The sequence below is a fragment of the Nylanderia fulva genome, unplaced genomic scaffold (assembly GCF_048542155.1).
Source record: "Nylanderia fulva isolate GAGA-0341 unplaced genomic scaffold, ASM4854215v1 Scaffold2, whole genome shotgun sequence".
NCBI lineage: Eukaryota > Metazoa > Arthropoda > Insecta > Hymenoptera > Formicidae > Nylanderia > Nylanderia fulva.
The window spans coordinates 5,551,230-5,573,018 of NW_028190263.1; the positions used below are offsets into that span (position 1 = coordinate 5,551,230).

The following is a 21,789-nucleotide window of genomic DNA, read 5'->3' on the forward strand; positions in this document are numbered from 1 at the left end:
ATATCGCGTGCGAATATTGCGGCCGTACTATGACGTTGTTAGCAAGTGCCAATTTAACCATCGTCCGACGAACCAATTCACCAACCTGTCAAACTGTCAGGCTGGCGAGCACGCGAGCAATGCGGAAAATGCCGGACAAGTGTCATATGGCTTAACGTCGAGCAACGATGAACTATTTTTAGCGATGTCGAGGAGACTCATTAACTGAAATAAGTTCGAGATAAATGAGAAATAAAATGTCAAACTCATCCGAAAGAATAATTTAATTTCTTTTTAAGACTTACCGTAATTTCAACGACGCAGACGTTGATTCGTCGCTGTCGATCTTATCGCTATGGACAATGCGACCCTCGCAATCTTCTGATTGTGTCGCGTTAATAAATGACGACCCAGGGACGATATACATATTAAACAACAAGATTTATTATCCGTATATACAAACGTTTACACACACATATCCATTTGACCATTTAATTAACCACGAAAGCACGACGAAACATCCGTAGACAAAACATATACGCTTTTCCAGACATTCGCGCGGATAGTTTCTTCTTCTTTTCTTTTTTTTTTCTTCATCTTTAACTTTTCTTATGGGGAAGGCTTCAGAACAAGAGACAGAGGGTGTAACGAAGAATCATTCAACGACGAAAATTATTGTCTCTCTCTCTCTCTCTGTACACGTTGATCGCGCTCGATCGATGACGTTCCAAGTTATGTATCACGTTTTTCCTTAAAACGAAGGCTAACGGCTACATATCTTATCCCTAGGTGAAAAACAAGAATAGGAATGTCGATGAGGGTGGAAGAGGAAGGTCCTTAACGATATTTATTGTCTATTTACAAGCGTCGTTAATCGCGTTCACGACGATTTGGCGAGCATCGAAGGGCCCGGACCAAATGCGGGCAGGAAATACAACGACGTCTCCGTCTCTCTCTCTCTCTCTCTCTTCGTCCTTATATACAACTCTCCTGTACACGCAAACTCCTCGTGTAGATGTCATGGGCGCGATGCACCGGCAGCGTGCTCGGCCGTACCGGACTCAAACCGCTCTCGTTCCTCACCGTGTAGCCGTTCGGGTAGATCCACGTGTCCTTGGCGTGCAGGACCGACGCCGGCGAAGGATAATCGAGATCCTCCAGACACCTGAAGGCATCCTTCGCTCGCTCAGACTTTAGTTTACCGGACGCGTAGCCCGGCTCGAAGATGTCCGGCCGTCTCTCGACGGCCTTGCTCGGTATCACGTCCGGATCGTCGTCCGGGAAGGATTCCGCCGCGTTTATCCGCTCCTTCAGCCCATCCCGGTGAGCCTGGGCGTTCGTCGCCGGCGGCGCCGTCGGCCGGTTTTCCTTACCTTCGTATTGCGATCCCTCCGTAGTCGCCGCCGTCGCCGCCGCTGTTGACGTCGCCGTCATTGTTTGGCTCTTGGTCGCCTGGGACGTATGGTTGCGGCGATACAAGGTCAACGTTATCCCGATGATCAGGATGAAAATGGCGGTAACACCGCCGGCGAAACACGCGACCAGCAGGCTGTAATCGGTCGTCTCCTCCGAGATCCCGCGGCCTGGGGACAACAAGGGTGAATTCGTAATTCGTGTGGGAACATCTCCAGCTGAGTTTCTCGAATAGGATGTTTCGATCTCGCAGCACCGCTGAATGTATTTACAATGCTACTATAAAATAGGTGAATTTATACAAAGATATACAGATTTCTCTCGTATATTTAAAATGTGAGAAAAAATTGGTGTAATCTCTTATGTATTTTTCTCTCCCTCTCTGCTATATATTTCTTCCATTCTCCATTCAGATGATGTGCTCGATATTCGGAGAAAAAGAATTTGGTTGACGCAGCGAAAACCGTTTACTGCATATTCCTTGTGAAAGTGACCAATTTCGTTCATCAATTCAATTATTCAACATTGTGATAAAATCTGCTTCGTTGATAAAATAGAAAAAATTTTATCTAATCAAATTCGTTCGCGGAAATATGGATTTGCTGCTAAAGCAAATTTAATTTGCTGCTAAAGCAAAACGGTCTATTCCTACTGAGTGCACTTTGCTATTGCGGGTAAAATAAGAATCAATTTGTAATTTAATTGTAATGAAATGTAATTTATCTATACATATATTAACGTAAATTCAGCAAAATTATTTTCAGCAAAGTGAAATTAGGATCGATAGCGGATAATTAAATAATATATAATTTAACGCGCTCCACAATTAGCAAACGTGAACGTAAACACAAAATAAAAATAAAAAAAACTTGTTATCGATTTCCACGAGTTTAATGCAGTTATTGTAGTACTCGCGAACTTATTTATCCGATGCTCGCGAGTATTATTGATCGCGTGAACGTCAAGTTAGTTTTAGACCATCGACAGTGTGCGCACGTCACAATTCGATAATTAAGCGGCAATCAGCCACATCGGATTAGTGCGTAACGATGGGAACGCACCGCCGCGCCGACGTTTTCTTTTTCTGTATTCCGAAGAATCGATTTCCATTAAACGACAAATTTCGTATCGGCAATTTGCGTCGCGAGAGACGTATTTTACCTAGCGCACGGTGCATTACGGTCCTTTAACGTTACGTGCAGCGAAAATCCATACAATGCAAAGTAATCGCGCACGGTGCAAGAGATGAAATCGATATAATGCTGATAAGCTCAATCTTTAAAATTGCGAAAAGGATGGCAAAATAAATTGAAAAATTTGTGGAATTGGAAAAATGTACTTTGCACGCAGATTACGCTTTCGTTTTCTGCTGCCAATATCCGTATAATGTTGAAATACACCGATATTCCTGTTTTAAAGAGTTTCTCTTTAAAAAAAAAAAAAAGGTATCGCTAGAGGGGCAACATCTAATTTCCTACTGATTGTACATAGTATACTCATCGCAAGATTAATAGCTGACCGTTGCGCGTAGAACGTGTAATTTCCTAGGGTGTATATTCGTGTATTCTTGGCCGGCAAAGAACATTCGTCCTCATCAGGATAGACATTCGAACTGATGACGACATCAACAGCAGCGTCCGGTAGCGGTATTCGTCCCGACGTGTCCGGTAAACGAGATTCGCTTTTTCCGTGTACTTATTGGATCACGGAGGAAACGCAGGCAGCTTCCGGAAGCAAAGATTAAGAGGCAGGCAGAGAGGATCGGGTTCGCGGACGGAGATGGCCAGGCTCTTTGGAATTCAGAAAACGCCTCGGTTCGTTAGCCAACGAAAGGTCTCTCTCTCTCACGATCGCGTGCATGTGCATGTGTGTGTGTGTGCGCGCACACATACATATACGTAAACCTCGTGAGACACGACGGTATACAGCCAAGAACAGAGACGAGCGCACAAACACAGTTGTGTCCGTCATCCGAAAATGCTGAAGAACACTCCTTTCCTTCCCGACGCGAGCGTTTTGTCATCACTGTTAAGAGAGAATGTTTGCCACCCCTCGTGGGAACAGCTCGAAGGAGATTGGCAGGGTTTCGAGAACGTTTGACAGGCTTCGTTCAAACGATTCCCGATACGCGACAGTGGTAGTGGCTCATGCACAGTCAGGATTCCTGGGGAGCTGTCACCACGATCGGGGATAACATTCATCTACACGTGCATGCGTGCGTGCGTACGATAGACACAGGTAGTCGTGCACACACATGTGTTACCACCCAGCGGATTCGTGCGCGAGTCGGTATGAATAAACCATGAGGATGGAATTTAAAGACGATAAATGCAGCTGGAATGAGGCAGCGCCGAGAAAAGGGACTTGGGCTTTATGGGATTTTAATTCAAGGTCTGCGGATAGAAACGAGATACATGGAGATGAAGGAGGAGGCAAAGGGGGAATACGCTGGCTGCGTTTTCTCGAGAACGGCGACAGATTCGTGTAATTGCATCGAGAACCTTCGACGGAAGTTGTTGATTAGTAACGTCGACGAGTAACCCGGCATCGATCTCCCGTTGCTATACGGATTAATATTTGATCGGGATTCGCTGTGTCACACACGTGTGTCCTCGACGACAGAAATGTCGCAGCAAACCTCGATTCCAACGACTGGAATCCGAAATGGATTTACTCGGCAAAATCTGAAAGTCTATCGTTGGAATCGGAAATAACTCAAGTAACGTTTATCGAAAATTTTGCAAATGTTTTAGCGGCGTTATTAATCGCGAAAGTGACATGCATTATTATTATTATCGCTAATATGTTATAATCCCGAATAGTATATGATAAAATAAATGTTACAATGAGAAAATTATTTTAAAAACTGTAATAAAATATAATCAGCAAATTTTAATGCCGTTCTCATGCGACAACTCTTTAAAAATAAAAATTAAGAGAAGAAGCGAGCAAGCAAAACGTTTAAAATAAAACAGCGGTAATTGAAGAAAAATCTCTGAGGATAAGAAATATGAGAAAGATATGTTGAAGTAAGAAGCAATTTTTTTCTTGCGCGAGCATTTCGAAACTGGTTTTGAAATATCCGTATAATTGCGACAAAAATAAACAGAGAGGAGTGCTCACAAACGATGTGCATAATTAACTCCATCGTGCAATTCGATTCAAATTAAAACTCAGTCGAACATCTTTCGAAATTCTTTTCATGATATATAGTCGTTAGCGGTTATTAACCCATCTCATTATTATTTCGCCTCTGATGTTAAGATTACGTAATGAAAGTACGAAGGTTAATCACGGCGGGCAAACACTCTCTATCGACGTAATATAATCTATACATACATTAAGGCCAATAATAATAACCCGAAATTACCCGGTAGAAAGATAGCTCGGAAGATATTCGTAGAATAAACTCGAGAGACAAATCATAATCTCTAGCGACCTAATTCAAAGAGTAAAATTTGTCGATAAAAGTTTATTTCTCTACCATTCGGTGAACGTCTCTCTCTCTCTCTCTCTCTCTCTCTCTCTCTCTCTCTCTCTCTCTCTCTCTCTCTCTCTCTCTCTCTCTCTCTCTCTCTCTCTCTCTCTCTCTCTCTCTCTCTCTCTTTGGTAAAGATACACGTATATAACATTTGATGTAAAATTTACTGCTCTGCGAGATCGCGACTCCGAATTACGCTCCGGTTATAATTGTATCATTTCAAGAGGAATTTTAAAAGGCGATAAAACTCACCAGTGGTGTACATCGCTACTCCTTTGAGGGTAACCGGTTCCAGGACGACGGCATCGCTCCGACCCTTGGCATTGACGGCATAAAGATTGAGCCTGTAATTCCGTCCCGGTTCTAAACCGGGAACTTCGAAAACTGGGCCGGATGAGCCGGATCTATCGGTGTGATTCAGGTAGATGGTATTGGCAGGATAAACGTTCTCCTCGCTGTAGACCTCCAGCTCGTAATTAGTCAAGGGCAAACCACCGTCGAATCCCTCGGAACACCTGACGATCAGCCAGTCCGCGTCCCTCGAGTCGGTGGCTTTAAAGTCTTCGTGACCTGTTTTACACGGACGCACACATTTCGAGATTAAGCTCTCTGCTTCCCGAAGGAAGAAAAACACACGGAATCACTAGACCTAATTGCTTCCCGACGCGAACATCGTCGCGCCAAAGCACGCTCGATGGCGTCGATTAAAGACGGTCAACCCGAGAATTAATTGGATAATAATCTCAGTTAGACTTGCGTCAAACCGAATATATAATGCATACCGGCAAATCGTAATTAATGCCGATCAAAGGAATTGCATTTCTAACTAGCTATAAATTCTCCAGTTCGCTAATACGATCGTAAATCTGAACGAATCTCAGAGGCGACTTTTAAAATGAGTTTTATTCGAGTCGCGCATTTTGTTTGTTAAAAAACAATCAAACTATAATCAAACTCAAAAAATAAATAAAATAATTTTTACTATATTAGAAGGAAAAAAAGTATCATTTTTTGAAAAATCTTTAATGATCATAATTTCCTTATAGAATACCGCGTCGATTATTCAAAATAATTTAGAAGGAAATGTTTATATTAACACCGATAATCGATACCGAGAGACCAATTTCACGAGCGTTTTCACGGCGATTGCGTCCTTCGAAGGGAGACAAGGGAACAAGCTGTTGAACGCAACAAGGGTATAAGGCATCATCCACGATGATAGCCGAGCGTAATGGCGCAGTTAGCAGGTCGTTGCGAGGGTTCCGGGACCCTCCCAGGCTCACTTACCCATTCGATGCGCGTAGGGTCCGGTCGACTGTAGAGCCGTGCAGTTTTGCAAGGGGTAAGGCTTCCCGGCGACGATGATCTGAAAGAGACAGGGCGTTCTCTGCTCCCCTATCCGATTTTTCGCCCAGCAGGCGACCGTGCCGTAGTCCATGTCGTTCTGCGGTGTGTAATTCAGTCTGGAGCCGTGCCAGGAGTTCGTGATCAGACTGAGCGGTTTGACCTGGGCGAATCTGGTGGCCGGTACGCTCATCAGCTCCCCGGAGTTGTTGAACGTCCAGTGGAAGGTCGTGGGCGGCGGTTTCGACTGTACGCCGCAGACTAGCGAGATCGTTTCGTGCTTCAGGGCGCCGACCACTTGGGTGGAAGAGCCGTCCTTGCAGATCGGTGCGTCTGAAAATACGAGGGCGCCGGCTGGTAGATTCAATTCACCTTGGGGCACACGCGGGCGTCGTCGTGGCAAAAATAAGGGCGGGTAAATTCGCGATTTTCATTCCTCACGCGGCGAACATCGATTATCGATGCGCTTTCTCTATATAAAAACGCCATTTATCAGCGCCATCGAATAACGACAATGTCGCGCGATATATGAAGGTGAATTTATTAATAAAATTAGAATTAAAGACACTTTGACGAATACGAGCGGAATATACTCACACATCACCTCGAGGGTCACCGATCTGCTGATGGACTTTCCTTCGACGTTGACTGCCATGCAAGAATATTCTCCGGCGGAGGCTCTCTTCACGTTCTGCAATACTAAAGATTGTTCGCCGGGAAGAATAATCCCCGCGGTAGTGTTCTGATGCAACTCCTTGTTATCTTTGAACCAAAGTAGCTTGTAAGCCTTCGGATTGGCTCGTACGTCGCACTCAAAGTAGACGTCGTCACCCTCGTTTATATCGTTTGCTTTCAAACTAGAACCCAACTTAATGCTCACCACCGGCACGTCTAAAAGCATCCGAAAGTGGCATCTTTCATCTCTCATTTCTTTCAACTTCATACATACGATTATTAATATATTCATTATATTCATAATTATATTCATTAATCAAATGAAAATTATTAATTAATAAAAGATACAAGATAACAAGATTGAAAATAGTAATTGAGTTAAACTTTCTATTTTAACGTAAACTTTCAATTTCACTTTAAAACTTTAATAAAAAGTCTTTCTAATTATAATTTACGGTGAAAGCGCTTGAAATAAGTATTCGAGAGATTATTACTTACAATACACTATCAGAAGCCACTTATCCTCCAAGGCACTGTTAGGTACCACGGGATTTTCCGCTCTGCACGTCAGAAACTTTCCATCGTCCTCGATGGTCGGCACGTAGCTCAGCACACTTCTCGTGATGTTCGGATTATCTGCGAACTACGAAGAACTCAGAATCCACGCCGTCGCGGCAAATGTCATCGCTTTCTGTACGTCAAACGCAATAGTCGTCCGTTTGCGAAAGATATACTCACATTTCTAGCCATGTGTTTGACTTGATGGGCCCCTTTCCACCAAGTGATCACCGCCTCCGGTCTAGAACCCCAACTGACACATTCGATCTCGTAGGTTCTTAAAGCCGACAAATGCGATCGCTTATTCGTAATATTGACTATCAGCGGTTTCACTAAAAAAAAAAAACGAATCATTTTATAGTGCACAATTTGATATAAAATATTCATCACTATAGTCTATTTTCTTAATCCTGTTAAATTTATAAATACATTATCGAGTCATTAATTTTGTTGTATAATAAAGGTAAATGATAAAATTAGCATTGCAAAAATTAATTAACTGCGATCGGAATAATAGCAATCGATTACAGATTTTTTCCAATATTTTTCTCTGACAGGATTAATTTAATATAAAAAAGATATATATATATATATATATATAAGAGGAGCTCAAAAATAAAAATTAATAGTTCTTTTGCAATTATTCTAGACGATTTCCAATTAATACAAATACTCACGATTTACATCCAAAATGATCTCAGAAGTCACAGGCGGTATAAGTTGAGTATTGCTCGCCTTGCAAATTAGCCTCGATCTCAGAAAATTCCTGGTAACCTTTCGTATATTCAGTTGATTTATCGTTATGTCCTCGTGTTTCTGTATATATGAGTCGTCTAGAACTTTGCCTTCAAAATGCCACGTAACCTTTGGCGGAGGCGACCCTCCGATCACTTCGCACAATAAAGATATCTCGCTTCCTTCATTAAATGGCTGCGGTACTTTAGGCAGAGTCCTCCTGTCGTCGGTAAATATCATCGGCTTGTCCGGTGGCACTGCGTCAGCAAAATTGAATTTCGATCATAGAAATTCGTTTCTATGATATCGCCGTGCGCGATATCGCTTTATACGCGCTATCTCCCGTCCGCTTTATCATGAGATTGATTACATTCGTTATATAAATTTATACTATGGTAAAATAATACAATAATTATATATATTTTATATATAAACGCACACTCGTATTATTATTCGAACTGATTTAAAACTATATCTGATATTCTATGTATCCGAGCGATATTGAAGCTTCAGTACATCGCAAAATCGTTGCGGCAAATAGCGATTCTCAATAAAATTAAGAGATTTAATACATAATAGCCAATTCTTTGATTTCTTTTTTTCCACGAGCGCGCCGGTAGATGAGATTAACACCTGTTGAATCAGTACTATGACATTCAATTAATTGATTCGAAATCGTATTAGATTGCCGACTGTGTGAAACACGTTATGATCTTATGATTAAACGCATGATACTGTTTGTTTGTGCAGTTCGCTGGAACCGATCCAACCGCATCTTTCGACTTCGTAACTTTGTTTCATCTCATAGTTTTATTTCCATGTGACTTTCCCGTATCCGCAACGCGATAGCTTGAGATTGACAAATCAAACTATCTCTCCGATTTATTACCGCGTTCTTCGCGGTTATGCACTCGCGTAAATATTATAAGGAAATATATATAATCTAGAAAAAGAATATAATATCAAATGAATAAATCACGAGTGGAAATGGAAAAGTAGCTCGTCCATATGCGCCGCTCAATTAAAATCTCATAAAGCAATCTGTCCGCCAACGTCGCTCGATAAGCTGCGATTTCGCATCGCAAAATGCGACATTCTGCCACAATAACAAATAATTGGAAAAGTAATGACTAATTAATCCCATGAGAGCTTTTGAGATCTCGATTCATATGTATTCCTATATTTTGTGCTTATAATTTATTTTGCTACTTTAATTATTAATTATTCTCTACTCGGCAAAAATTTTTAAAAACAAGTAAATAATAAATATTGCATAAAAAATACATATTATATCGCAATCTATCTTTCAATAAATTATAATCATCGTATTTAATTTTTACATTTAATTATTTATCTTATCAAATTTTAATATTATAAAATAATATTAAAATACATTTTATTTAATTTTATTTATATATTTTTGTCTACTGCAAACAAAAAATTATAAATTTTTTTACAAAAAAAATCATTTATTTTTTTTTATTATAGATATAAATTTAATTCAAATAATCTAAATATTTATTGAAAGTGTAAAATAATTTCAAAAATCATTCAGCGTTAGGATTAACAGGCGTACAAATATAGATTTCCGCAGCTGAAACTCACCTATGACTGTAAGATTAATCTTTTGATTCTTCGTCGGACTATCCTTGAAATCCACTCTGCATCTATACACTCCACCATCCGTGGACTCCAATGGATTTATTTGCAGTTTAGCGAGCTTTATATCCATCTTCATAACTGCCCTTGCACCGAGCACATACGGATCCGACCAAAGCTTCGGCTGAGCTATCTGTTGTTTGGCTCGAGCGTCCATTATGTATATCGGCCCGTCGTCCCTTTCATCTTTGTACCAAAATACCATGATGACCGTCTCGCCTTTAATCGGTGGATCGATGTTACAAGGTATCTGAACTTTGTGACCGGCCACCGCGATAACGTTTAATATCGGCACTGCAAAATACAGGAAAACGACAGAGTTATCCTTATAAAAGATTAAGATTTTCTTAGAATGACCTTGAGATTCGCGCTCTATATTTTGGCGATAAAGTTGTCTCTAGAAATTTTTTACACTCTATATAATAATTCCCCCATGAATGAATTGTTCAATGATGTAAATTCCCAACAGTGGTTAAAAGCAATCGCAATGCATCGCAGACACCCTACACGATAATCCTCCAACGGAATGCGCGTATTTTTAAAACAGCAACGTGATCCCGCCGCGTCTCTGCGGTAGCCCAGGCAGGACCTCCGTCTGATAACAACACGATCGTATGTTTTCTCGGCGAGACCGCAAATTTGGAGTTTTAGTAGTCGCCAATGGCGCCGATCGAGTTACTGCAAATTGCTCGAACTGTCCGAGCTGACCGAACCTGGTGCAGAGCAGAGCGTATATGTAGACACATACACACGCGCACGTACAAAAACGTGCGCCGGCTGCACGCGTGCATACGCGTGGTCGAGCGCATAGAGAGACAAAAGTTGGCGCGCGATACGCGAACGGACCGCATACAGTACCGGGTAAACCCAATTAATCGGTCGATTTATACCGGCGCTCTCTGTGCGGTCGACGCCGTCAATCGTCGGGCGCGATTTTATTGGCTCTCATAGTCGTCTCATCAATCGTGTCGGCGCCTAACATCCGCCTGGCCGACCGCGACGATCTCGTTATCCTCATCCTCTTTGACCTTAGACATAACGAGTGCCGGGAGAATTAGCCTCGAAACGGCGAGCATCGTCGGCCGCCGGAGATTAATTGAGCGCGAGCGCGAGCGCGGCCGACATGTATCGGCTTTTTCTACTGTCAGAGTCAACGTCGGGCGCGACGAGCGAGGAAAAACGTCCACTTGGCTTAGCTGCCGCATAATTTGAAGTTTATCGAGGGAGGTTTAAATTTCATCCGACGATCGCGTATAAAACAGATCAGTAAAAAAATTTTATTATACAAAAATATTTTAATTAATCACTAATCGATATACGGTTATATGATTCAAGTGTCATTAGCAACTCTTGCGCGATTATTTCTCGATACAGTATTCAAAGATGTGTCGGATCGGAGCATAGATATTCTTTCTCCGAGATTATTCTTGATATATTCCTCCAGAATAAAATCTGGAACGGATTTCTAAAAAATTATTAGAGGCATTAGAGCGCAATCGATTATTCTCTCATGTAATAGTGACCCGAATTCCGAGCGCATCCAAATTCCGGATGCAGCTAGATGGCACAAGCTCTGAGATTCATCACGGACGATGGCAGTGTTAATGATACGGTGTAATTAATGCCAGGTGATGAATGGACGTACGCATGGAGCAACTCGTTAACAACGAGACACAACGAGCACGTGGCTCCGCTTTCGCACCTTTGCCCTCCTCTAATACGTGACTCTGAATATTCACATGACGGAAGCGCGAGCGTATCAACGCGTGCAACGCGACTAAAGTTATTACACAACGAGCTCAAAGTGTGCGAAACAATTATTACGTTATCATGAGTGAAAAAAAATATGTTTTACGTAAACATTTGCGGCAAAAATAAACTAGGATAAGTCTCACGCAACGCAACTCGGTATTATTACACGTGATATCATAATTTTCCAGCTAACCCGAAATTTTCAACTGCAACTGCGACCGAGCGTCGGATTTACAAAAATTATTGTGTCAGTAAAGTGGCACGTTCAATATTTAGAAATCGTATTTCGCCGACGTTAATGGCCGCGCGAACATAATCAGTCGCGAACGCGCCAATTAAGCGTCACGGAAGAGAGGGAGAGAGTCGCGTTAATAACGTAATTAAAACGTTAATCGTCCCGGCGAGTCCTATTATCTCGTTAAATCCTCTCGTGAATCCCGCAAATTGATGACTTAGACAATGAACCATCGATAGACTCGGCATGTATATACGGACATATGGACGACGCTTACGTATTCCGTATGCGTGCCCGTATATACATATACGTCATGGGGGTTGTAGTCGTGCTCTTGCACGCGCGTCGAATCACGTTTACTTGAGAGAGCGTGGCAAATATCCGTTTCTCGGGTAACGCGAAACACATACGTATCCGCCGATCCCGGAGTAATTATTCAAAGCAAACACGAGCACCGTCGTGGATCGGTAATACATCGCATTACCCGTACCGTGTATACACGGAAACCGGGTGCATACGGATTTAAACATGCTGCTGAGGAGCGGATGCGAAGTAGCGAACTCCCGGATTGGCGAACGGATCGACATTGTTGGTAATTCCTTCTCGATAACACGGCTCCATAACTCAATAAATTATACGATCCTCTCGCGCGTTATTGTCTTTGGCGCACGTCGTTGCGAGAAAAAAATGTAATTTCTTACATACAAAATGACGTATGAAAGAAAAGATAGCGATCAGGTATTGTTTACATGATATATCAAATCATTTTTATTTTTCATTTTATGAGTTTGAAAGGTATTATGATGGAATAATGTTTTTTTTCGTTTTGCCGACTGTTTTCTAACATGCAAATTCAATTTCTACCGTAGCCACTCACCAATTTGGAAGTGCGAGCCTTGTAATTTGATCAAAGCCTGTAAACATTGCGGGTGCGCAAATGTAAAAGCGACTTCTTCCCTGTAGATTCAAGCGTCACTGGCAAACCGACGATTTCGCAAACATACAGAAAGTAGAATCTAGAATCCAGCACCCCGGGAAGCGACAACAAGAAAGTAGGTGGATAGCGATTCGAGGATGTACCGGCACGTGTCCCGGAAATTGTATTTCGCATATTTTCATACATTCGCGCTGAATATGAGAGAATGTAGAGCAACCGAATAGAATAGAATTTCCTACGTACAATACGTAAAATTTCGAGCGTCGTATTTCGGAGCGTCGATAAAAATAGGATAAAAGGAGGACGAACGTCTTACATTCGATAAGAGTTTCGAGAATCGCCAGAAGGCTAAGACCATTAATCTTCAACCAACAATCGCGTATCCTTTGCGTATCCATAAAGGACAGATGATCGGTTTCTTTCGCGCACGAATATCGCGTCGTCGTGCAAACACAAAGTGCAACTTTCTTGCCAAGATAAAGAATGCGTTGGGAAAACTTTGACAAAATGCTCTTTAGGTACTTTCTCAACCGCCGGCGAGAAGGGGAAAAGATCGGAAACAGGACATTGAACGAATATTCTCTTTTTCGATTGCAAGAATCGTCGGTTACCACCTTTCTTTTTCCCGAGTATACCATCAACTTGACCTAGTTTCAGTAGTATAAACAGTGTGCAAGTACGACATGCAAACTTTAATACAAAGAGCAAAATATGTAAGCGTTTCAGTCTATTTCTGGACAGTATATTACGCGAATCCTGATTATATAAAACTAATCGAACGTGTCAGGCTGTCAAGATGACATTTATCTCATTTTCGCGAAATAATCTCGATTTTCTTTTCTGACAGAACAAATGATCAAACTGTCAGAGTTTTGAGCTCTCACAAATAGATTTCCCGAGCGATAATCTCATTTGTCGTGGCAATTAAATGTCTCCCCGAGGATATAAATAATTTCATGTACACTTCTTTATTCGCAACCTCGAATCGGAAAGACGAATTCACGTCGTTCCAATGAACAATAATAATTGATCTCATTAGGAAGAATATAAATTTCGCTTGTCCGTAGTGATTATTATCCCCGCCAGCCTGTTTAACTTCGTAACGGCAGTAACTCGTTCGAAGCTGCGCGTGTAAACACCGGCGATGTGCAAACGTGGTACCGGCTCCTTTACCGCCGCGTCCGGGAAAACGGCGTCACGCCGCCTCCAAAACCGCCGACTGAACAAACACGCGCCGGTATGACGAAGAAGGCAAACCAAGCTACGAAGATGAGAGAGAGAGAGAGAGGCATAGGCGGATGTACATACAGGGAAAACAGAGTAGGTAAACCAGAATCAGGTCTGGGGTGGGAAAATTAGACGGAAGTAAATGAAGCGATAGAAAGGTAGCGGGCATATGAAAGTAGGACGAATAGGCGCGTATCAGTGATGCGAGAGAACCAATTTGTGGTAAATTATGTAACAAGTCCGACGCGCGCACGCGGATATGGCGAACGCGGAAACCAACAGCGGTTTGTGTACCTTTAGCCACTAGCCTCGATGTTTATCGTGTGCTTGTTACAATGATGATTACGGTAACGGGAAAACGCAACAAACATAAGGTGTAAATGTGTGAACGACAAAATTTGTTATATGATTGTTGCACGTTATCGGGATACAAAAAATGATAAAGAAAGTAGACTCTTAGGACTCCTCTTGTAATCATTTGTTCTCTTTCTTAATAAACACTGGAATTTATTTGCATATTTAATATAAAATAATAAAAATGAAAAAATTAAAGGAGAACAAAAAAAAGAAATTAAAAAATTTTAATTATGCCCTTCTCTTCCTGTACAAAATTCTGCAGACATCCATGTTCTTAGAGAAAAACGCACGTTCAAATCCAGTCGGATTTAATCGAGAGGAGGAAAAGCGATACTGCATTTCGATAGCTCAAACTGTGTTCGCAAGAACGAGAAATTCTTGAAATTGGGGCACACGTTGCGTAATTTGGTCCTATCAGAATTCCTAGCATTTTGCGCAACACTTCAATAAAGTCCCCGGCCGCACGAGCCCACGTTTGTCGGCCAATAAAATCAAATTGCATCCGGAGAACGCAAAATCCGAACGTAAGGTATTCCGGAATACCTTAGCTTGATTATGCCACCGTTTTGTAAGTTCCAAGAATACGATCTGAAATTGAAAAGGAAATGAAAATTTGCATCTTGTATATTTTCTTTTATCGAGAGGAGAACCAGACGGTTCTCTTTAATTCAAAGTTTAATTTTATGGCAGGAATTAATTCACGTTTGTAAAAATATAACGAGATGATATAATGTATTCCATTATTCTTCCCCGCTTCGACCTCGATGTTTAATGCTTCGCACGCCGTTTGTGTTCAAAGTTGCCTCGTTATGACATAATATTGAATTTTACGGTGAATCAAGTGCGCAACTTTTTTTCCTCGCCTCACCAGGTTATATAACGTGTAACTGCAGCGGTGCGCATCACGTTTCCAACTTTAGTCCAAAGGACATATATGTCTCTTTATACTTTAATATACGGCTAGTAATGTTTCGTATTGCGAGCACCGCAATTCTGTCGCTAAAGTAACAGGAAACATCGCGTTATAGAGATTCATGCTACTTGCTGAAAAGAATGAAGGCGCACATTTTATTATCCTCTAAAGAATATGTTTCTCCAGGCAAAAGGAAAAAGTTTGTAACTTTGTCATAATTCTTCACAGTAAAGTTGTTACTCTTCATTTACGCTCACTTAATCGAAGCACGCAAATAGTTGAATCGATTATGATAATTGATTAAATAACTGTGCCAAGATTTGTCGGCTACATATCAAATTAAAATTTAAATTAATCTTAACGACGTAAATATATCTTGTAGAATTTATGTCATGATTCTAAATAATTCGATCAGATCTGTCTTGAAAACGACATTTAAAGTCTGAGACAGTAATGTGATCTACATTTTCTTTAACAATACTAAAAAAGAAAGTGTTCTAATTATGCATATACGTTTATCTAATGTGTCAGCTGAATGATCCTGAATTTAGCTGGGACTTATTTCGTGTTTCAGAGCTCGTCGAGTAATTACGATAAATTATTCCGCGTGACGAAATCACTTGTTGCGAGATAAGACATAGCGATACATTTTGACGTTTTTACACAAATCAAATTATAGTAACTAATACACACTTCAGCACATACACGTGAACCGGTAACGTGACGTCTCCACCAGGGAGGCAATTACGTTTTGCTCGCTTCTGAAAATTTGGTGCGCCGGCATAATCCCCGAAATTACATGGCATGAAACAGTAGCGACGTTGCTTTCGTTAGAAATAATCCATCGTGTTGCACGTGAAAGGCTGATACGATGTACAAGACTCGAATTGTCAATTCCAGTCATGCACGTTGCCTTTACATTCGACATTATACACAGCTGTTGCATACACTGAAGCTATGTTTGTCCAATGTGATAGCCACGGAATCGTTGGAACAAAACATATATGTTTTATACACACTTGGATACGTATCGCCTTTTTATTTATCTCGATGAAAAAGTTGCAATTTATTTAAGAACGGAAGCTTCGTGCGAAACGAATACAAAAAAACAATTTCGAACTTTCCATTGATAAATATTTTTCACCTGTCCACAGCATGCGTACGTATAAATATAAATTCGCGAGTATAAACTTTGGTCTCACATTTTTCTGGAAACTATTGAACGTATAATATATTTGCATTTGTAATAATAACGTTGTATCAATGTCATCTTTTTGTAGCAATAGTCGCAAAAAAAAAAACTCGATGCTTACATTCACGCATCTTTTTACCCACGCTGTTTACCCTCTAACGTATCTCGCGTGATGCACCAACACGTTGTATAATGCAGGAATCGAAACAAAAAAAAAAAAAAAAAAAAACAAATCATAATGTAAGAGGGCAGAGGAAATAGGAGCAAGAATAAATGGAAGGGCAAAATATCGCGAGAAATACAAGTGGAAATATGCAAAGACATAGAAAGGAAGAAGAAAAAGAGCGGATTATTATGCGGAATAACATATGTATGAGAGAAATAGAAGGAGAGAGAGAGAGAGAGAGGAAAGAGAGAAATAACTCCTCGGAGCAGGTGTGACAAAACCGGTCGCATCTTCGCGAGTTGTGCTGTATTTACTCGCCTTTAGATAGGCGGGTAACCTTTCCGTTTACCAGGTATTCGAGTTTCATCGAGCACATAGGTATCTCTTTACGGAAGCGAGGCGACGAAAAAGAAATTCCCGCTGAGTATCGGGCGTATCGTTGGAAATAAACTGAAAGGGAAGTATGTTGCTAACCGCAACGAAAATTCGCACGATCGTCGTGCGAAGGCGGGGAAAAATAAATATCTCGTTTACACAAACGTACATTCAACTTTCGACCTACTAATCACCGACTCTTAACGACTCTTAACGTTAATGTTGATCGTAGTTTCACCGTCTCGTCCTTAATTAAATTAGAATTAAAGTTAACCGACGAAGAGAGGCCATCAGCGACCTAAGACCTAAGTATATATCTTGCTCGAAACGCCTCTACTCGATATCTAGTCTCAAAATTAGAGGTATTATTTCGTACAAGATGCTGTAACTAGATGATGTAGGTTGCATCTGTCATCGGGGTCAAAGAAAGAGATAAAGAAAATCCAACAAAACCCAGACGCCACTTCGTTGCATATAATGGGGAGAAAATCAGATAGAAGCGAGCTTCTCCTTCCTCTCTCGTGAACAAAGGAGCCTGTCGCGAAGAGACGTAGCGGGTGTACAATTGTTTCGAGGATACCCCCTCGGAATCTTAGCGATTTGGGTCGGCCAGGAGAGGAGAGGAATCGTGCTATTTTCGTAAAATCGATCACCGGCGACGCGGCGTGTTCCTTCCGTCCGAAAGACTGTGTTGGTAGGCCAAGAAGCGTATAAAGATCTAGGTATTAGAGGACGACCCGATGGTTGGCTGGCCGTCCGTCCGAATGAATCCAGATCCGCGGGATAAAATGGAAGAAAGCAAGGAGCTTTCTGTGTCTCGCTTCTGCCAGTTCGTCGCCATCCCTCGCGTTCGCGGAATCGCCCCATCACTTTCCTTTACCATCCTCCACTCCCTCTCTCTCTCTGTTTTCTTCCTTCGCTCTCTAACTGTTTGCTACGTCCGCTTATATTCTTTCTCTTCCGTTTCCTTCGAGACTTCGACGTTACTCCCGGTTGGATTTCTTCTCCAGGCAACGCTTCCAAGACAATCGACGGACCACGGACAATCGCGCGAGCCAATCAGTCCCGCATTGAGTTCTGGGACTTTCTCCTTCCGGGTCGCACCCTCGGATATGTGAAAAGAAGACACGACGAAGAGAAGAAAATAAAGAAATCCCCCGACGGGATTCTTTCGAATCGGACCGGAAAGCGGCTTTTTTCCGAGTCACGCTTGGCGTTTTGCGAAGCTGAACGGATCGTGAAAGAAACGGGGAGATGGGAGAACGAGATACGAGAATTAATAAGAAGACAACCGAGATCTCGCGTGGGACTGCGAGTAACGACGTACGAAGGACGCGATCGTCGCTGAATAACGTTTTTTTGGCCGCAATTTCGCGTGACGATGATCGCATTAGGAGAAAGGCGATCGCATTAGTCCGACAGAGAATTATCGAGGCCGGTAGCGCACACAAGAGAGAGAGAGAGAAAGAGAGTCTTAACGTTCCTTTGTAGATTTTTCATTGCAATCATGCGATTGTATTGGGTGGCGATCTACGTAGAGCGATATTTCGCTCGTGAGAAACCCATTAGCCGAGTTGCGACATTTGCCACGGACGAGAAAATGTGGGGGAACACGATCTGTAATCTATGGATTATACGCGATTCAAATGAAATTGCTCTATATCTCCATATGAAACGGGTCGCCCCAGCGAAGCTGGTATCTTCTCTCTTTCGTGCAGCAATCCTGATTGCCTATTAGCCTTTTTGCCGGCAATTTTATTCAAACACCTGTTCGCCGATCTATATAGATGACAACTTAATTAGATGAACGGTCGATGATTATTATTCGCCACGTCGAAACGAGCGAAGGGAAAAAGAGAACATGCACAAATATGGTCGGTTTAGGGGAAAATCAACGGGGTTGCGACTTTACGCGCGCTTCTTTCCCGACGATCAGCAGAGATAATCGGGGAGTCCGCGCTCTCGGATGCGGATTCATCCACATCTTTCCTCCTTCGCTCTATCGTTTTTACCCGGAAAGAGATAGAAAAAAAGATTTCTCGTTCGAGCGAGCCGCGCGCGTTGAATTTCAGGAGCTCCCAAATAACTCGGGGCGAGATTATGATCAAAGAGGTTCTTTCTCCCCTTGCCCGAGATCGTTTAAAGAACTTTCGGGCTCGGCTCGGCAGAGGAGTTTTACGGGAATTACGACTTAGCGCGCTTTGTAAGTAAGTAACGGCCCCCTCGGAGGTCGAGAGGACGGGAATCGCGGAAATGTAATTTGCCGCCAACGTTCGCGTAAGAACTTCAGGTTTCGCAGCTGCTCCCGACGAATTCGCACGTGTACGATATCGTCCCAATTGTACGAGGCAAATCGGCGGAAGAGACGTCTCCTCCTTGCCGAAAAATGCAAAGCAATAACGACGTCACAAGGTGAGAGAGTTCATAAGGTCAAGAGAGTTCTTCCTCTATTGCTTCTCCTCGTTTTTCGTTCCTCTTCTGTCTCCTTCACGAATCTCGAGCGAACATATTTTTGTTAGAGACTTTTTTTTTTTTCTATTAATTCTCTGCATATTAAAGATATTCCGCAATGAAAAGAAATTGTATTTGCGCACGCACGCATAGTGTACGGTTTAAGTTTTAATTAGTTGGCAGAGCAATGGAGCGTGGATACTTTATCGCGGCTTGCAAATTCTATTTATTAAATCCGAAACCGTATTCTATCGTTAAGCCAGACGAAAATTATGATTACGATGTTGGAGAAAAAAAGTTGCAAGAGTTTCGTAAAGCCGTTAGGTAGGTAAAGGCTATAATACGAAGGCTAGACACTCGCGAGGATCGAATTCATTTAATCAAAAAGGCCGCTACTTGGCGCGCGGCCAAATAGAAAAGGCATGAAATGCCAACGTAACCCTCGACTGTGCTTCTCCCGGGGGTGGAAAAGGGAGAAGGGGCGAGACTTTAATAATTCATCAAGATTTCTGTGCGCAAAATTAGCGCTGTTAGTATTGAATAAATTTCAGCGACTGCGCCGCGATGGCATTGTAACGTCGCGCCGTCGTTCTCTGCATTATTCTAATTAGCTATAGAATGTATACTCGGTACGTGCATAACGTAGCGTAAATAATTGAAAACGCGGAGAGAACGAGGCGTTTTATGCAGATACGGGACGAGCTCGCGCGATTATTTTCGACGATTAACGTAGTCTGCAAATACGCGTCGCCATGTAATATTTAATATCAATAATGTCGAAAATCGTCGCAGCGCAAAGAAGGTAAACTCTCTCGCTGTCTCTCGCGCACACGCGCATACATACACGGTCGAGAGAGTGCGTAAATAAATGAAGCGATTATTATTCGTCGCTTCTCTCCCTTTGGGATCCTCTCGTTATTATTACCTCGGAGAGGATCCCCGTTTAAAACAACGAGAGGGTTGCGGCGCGCGACAAATCGCTTGTTGTGCATGCAAATCTCGGCGCTCCGTTCACCGCGTTGTTGGCGAGCGATATTATAGACGGGCAAATATAAATACGGCGTATGATACGTCGGACAATCAATAGTCGGAGCGGAAACGTCGCTCGATGGGAAAGTCAGTCGAGTCCGCGGGTTATATTGCGCGGGTTTTTCCGTGTGTCTCGCGTTTCACGTGGTGGCGCAATGAAATATCGGCTCGCGCAACGAATTCTCATCGGAGGAATAGGTAATCAACGCATCGGGGAAAAAAACCTCGGGAGGTTGCATCCGTAACAATGTCAGGACACCGTGTTTGCATCGGACGCGCGCAGTTTGATTTATTATTGAAATCGAAGCCGGCTGAGCAACAAACATCGACGCAACCCGTCGCGTATGTGTAACGAAAAGCAATATTGCTATGTATCTATATGCAAATGTGTCTGCTTAGCTTAATTGCTAATCGTAAGATACTCTCGGATAAACGCATTAATGCACCTATATATATGATATCGCTCTCCCAATCGATATCGTAAATACTTGACTTGACGTGGAACCTTATTTCTCATGTAAAGCGGCAATTTTATTTTAAAGAAGATTCACATCTATATATATATATATATATATATATATATAATAAAAATAATTAGAAAAAACAAACGTTTATTTTATCTTTTCATTGAAAGAACCAGTGGAAAACAAGTATACTCTAAAAATTAAGGTTCTTTACGTCTTTTTTTTTCTTATTTCGAATAGTCCTATCGCCAGAAAAGAGCGAAGTAGCACATTAGTCACTGCTCGTTGAAGCTCGCGAAAAATTTTCGTCGGCAGGTTCCTCGCCGCTAACGGGAAGTTTGACCGATCAGCCAGCCAGAGCCAGCCAACCAACCGGCTACGGTGGTCGTTCGTTAGCCCGCCAGGACTTTGAAATACCGCGGTTTCCTGTTTTTCTCGCACTACATATCGCGCTACAGCCGCGCCGACTTATTTCGCGTACCTACCGAACATTGTACATTGCACCATTGTGGGAATAGTTTCCGCGATGTTTCTCCTGCTCTCTCTCTCTCTCTCTCTCTCTCTCTCTCTTTTCCCTTTTCTCTCGTTTTTATTATTTCTTTTTTTATTTACTTTTTCCACCCAGCGCAACACCCTCTCTCCCCATCCCACGTGGTTTTCGCCTCTCGCTTTTCAAGGCCGGATATCCTTCTCTTACGACCGAGTCATCCAACAGCCTCGAGCTCGTTCTCTCTCTCTCTCGTTTTTCCATCGCCGCTGGCTTTTCCTTTCTTTTCCGGCGCTACCGACCGAAGCCGCCGTGGAGCCGCCATTTACGCGAACATCCTCGATAATAAATCCCGTCGAG

The 21,789-nt window shown here is 42.2% G+C and overlaps 1 protein-coding gene across 1 annotated transcript in view; it reads right to left on the minus strand.

The window, feature by feature from the left end:
* Nucleotides 1–401: 401 nt before the first annotated feature.
* LOC114942880 (neural cell adhesion molecule 2) overlaps nucleotides 402–21,789 on the minus strand; it is a 29,528-nt gene continuing 8,140 nt past the window's right edge. Inside the window, exons 2-9 of the mRNA XM_029318354.2 lie at nucleotides 9,791–10,138; nucleotides 8,128–8,442; nucleotides 7,631–7,782; nucleotides 7,391–7,535; nucleotides 6,815–7,108; nucleotides 6,161–6,550; nucleotides 5,126–5,443; nucleotides 402–1,562 (exon numbers count right to left, since the gene is read on the minus strand). Of these exons, the coding sequence (XP_029174187.1) occupies nucleotides 955–1,562; nucleotides 5,126–5,443; nucleotides 6,161–6,550; nucleotides 6,815–7,108; nucleotides 7,391–7,535; nucleotides 7,631–7,782; nucleotides 8,128–8,442; nucleotides 9,791–10,138 (2,570 nt within the window). The 3' untranslated portion in view covers nucleotides 402–954. The remainder of the gene's footprint in view (nucleotides 1,563–5,125; nucleotides 5,444–6,160; nucleotides 6,551–6,814; nucleotides 7,109–7,390; nucleotides 7,536–7,630; nucleotides 7,783–8,127; nucleotides 8,443–9,790; nucleotides 10,139–21,789) is intronic.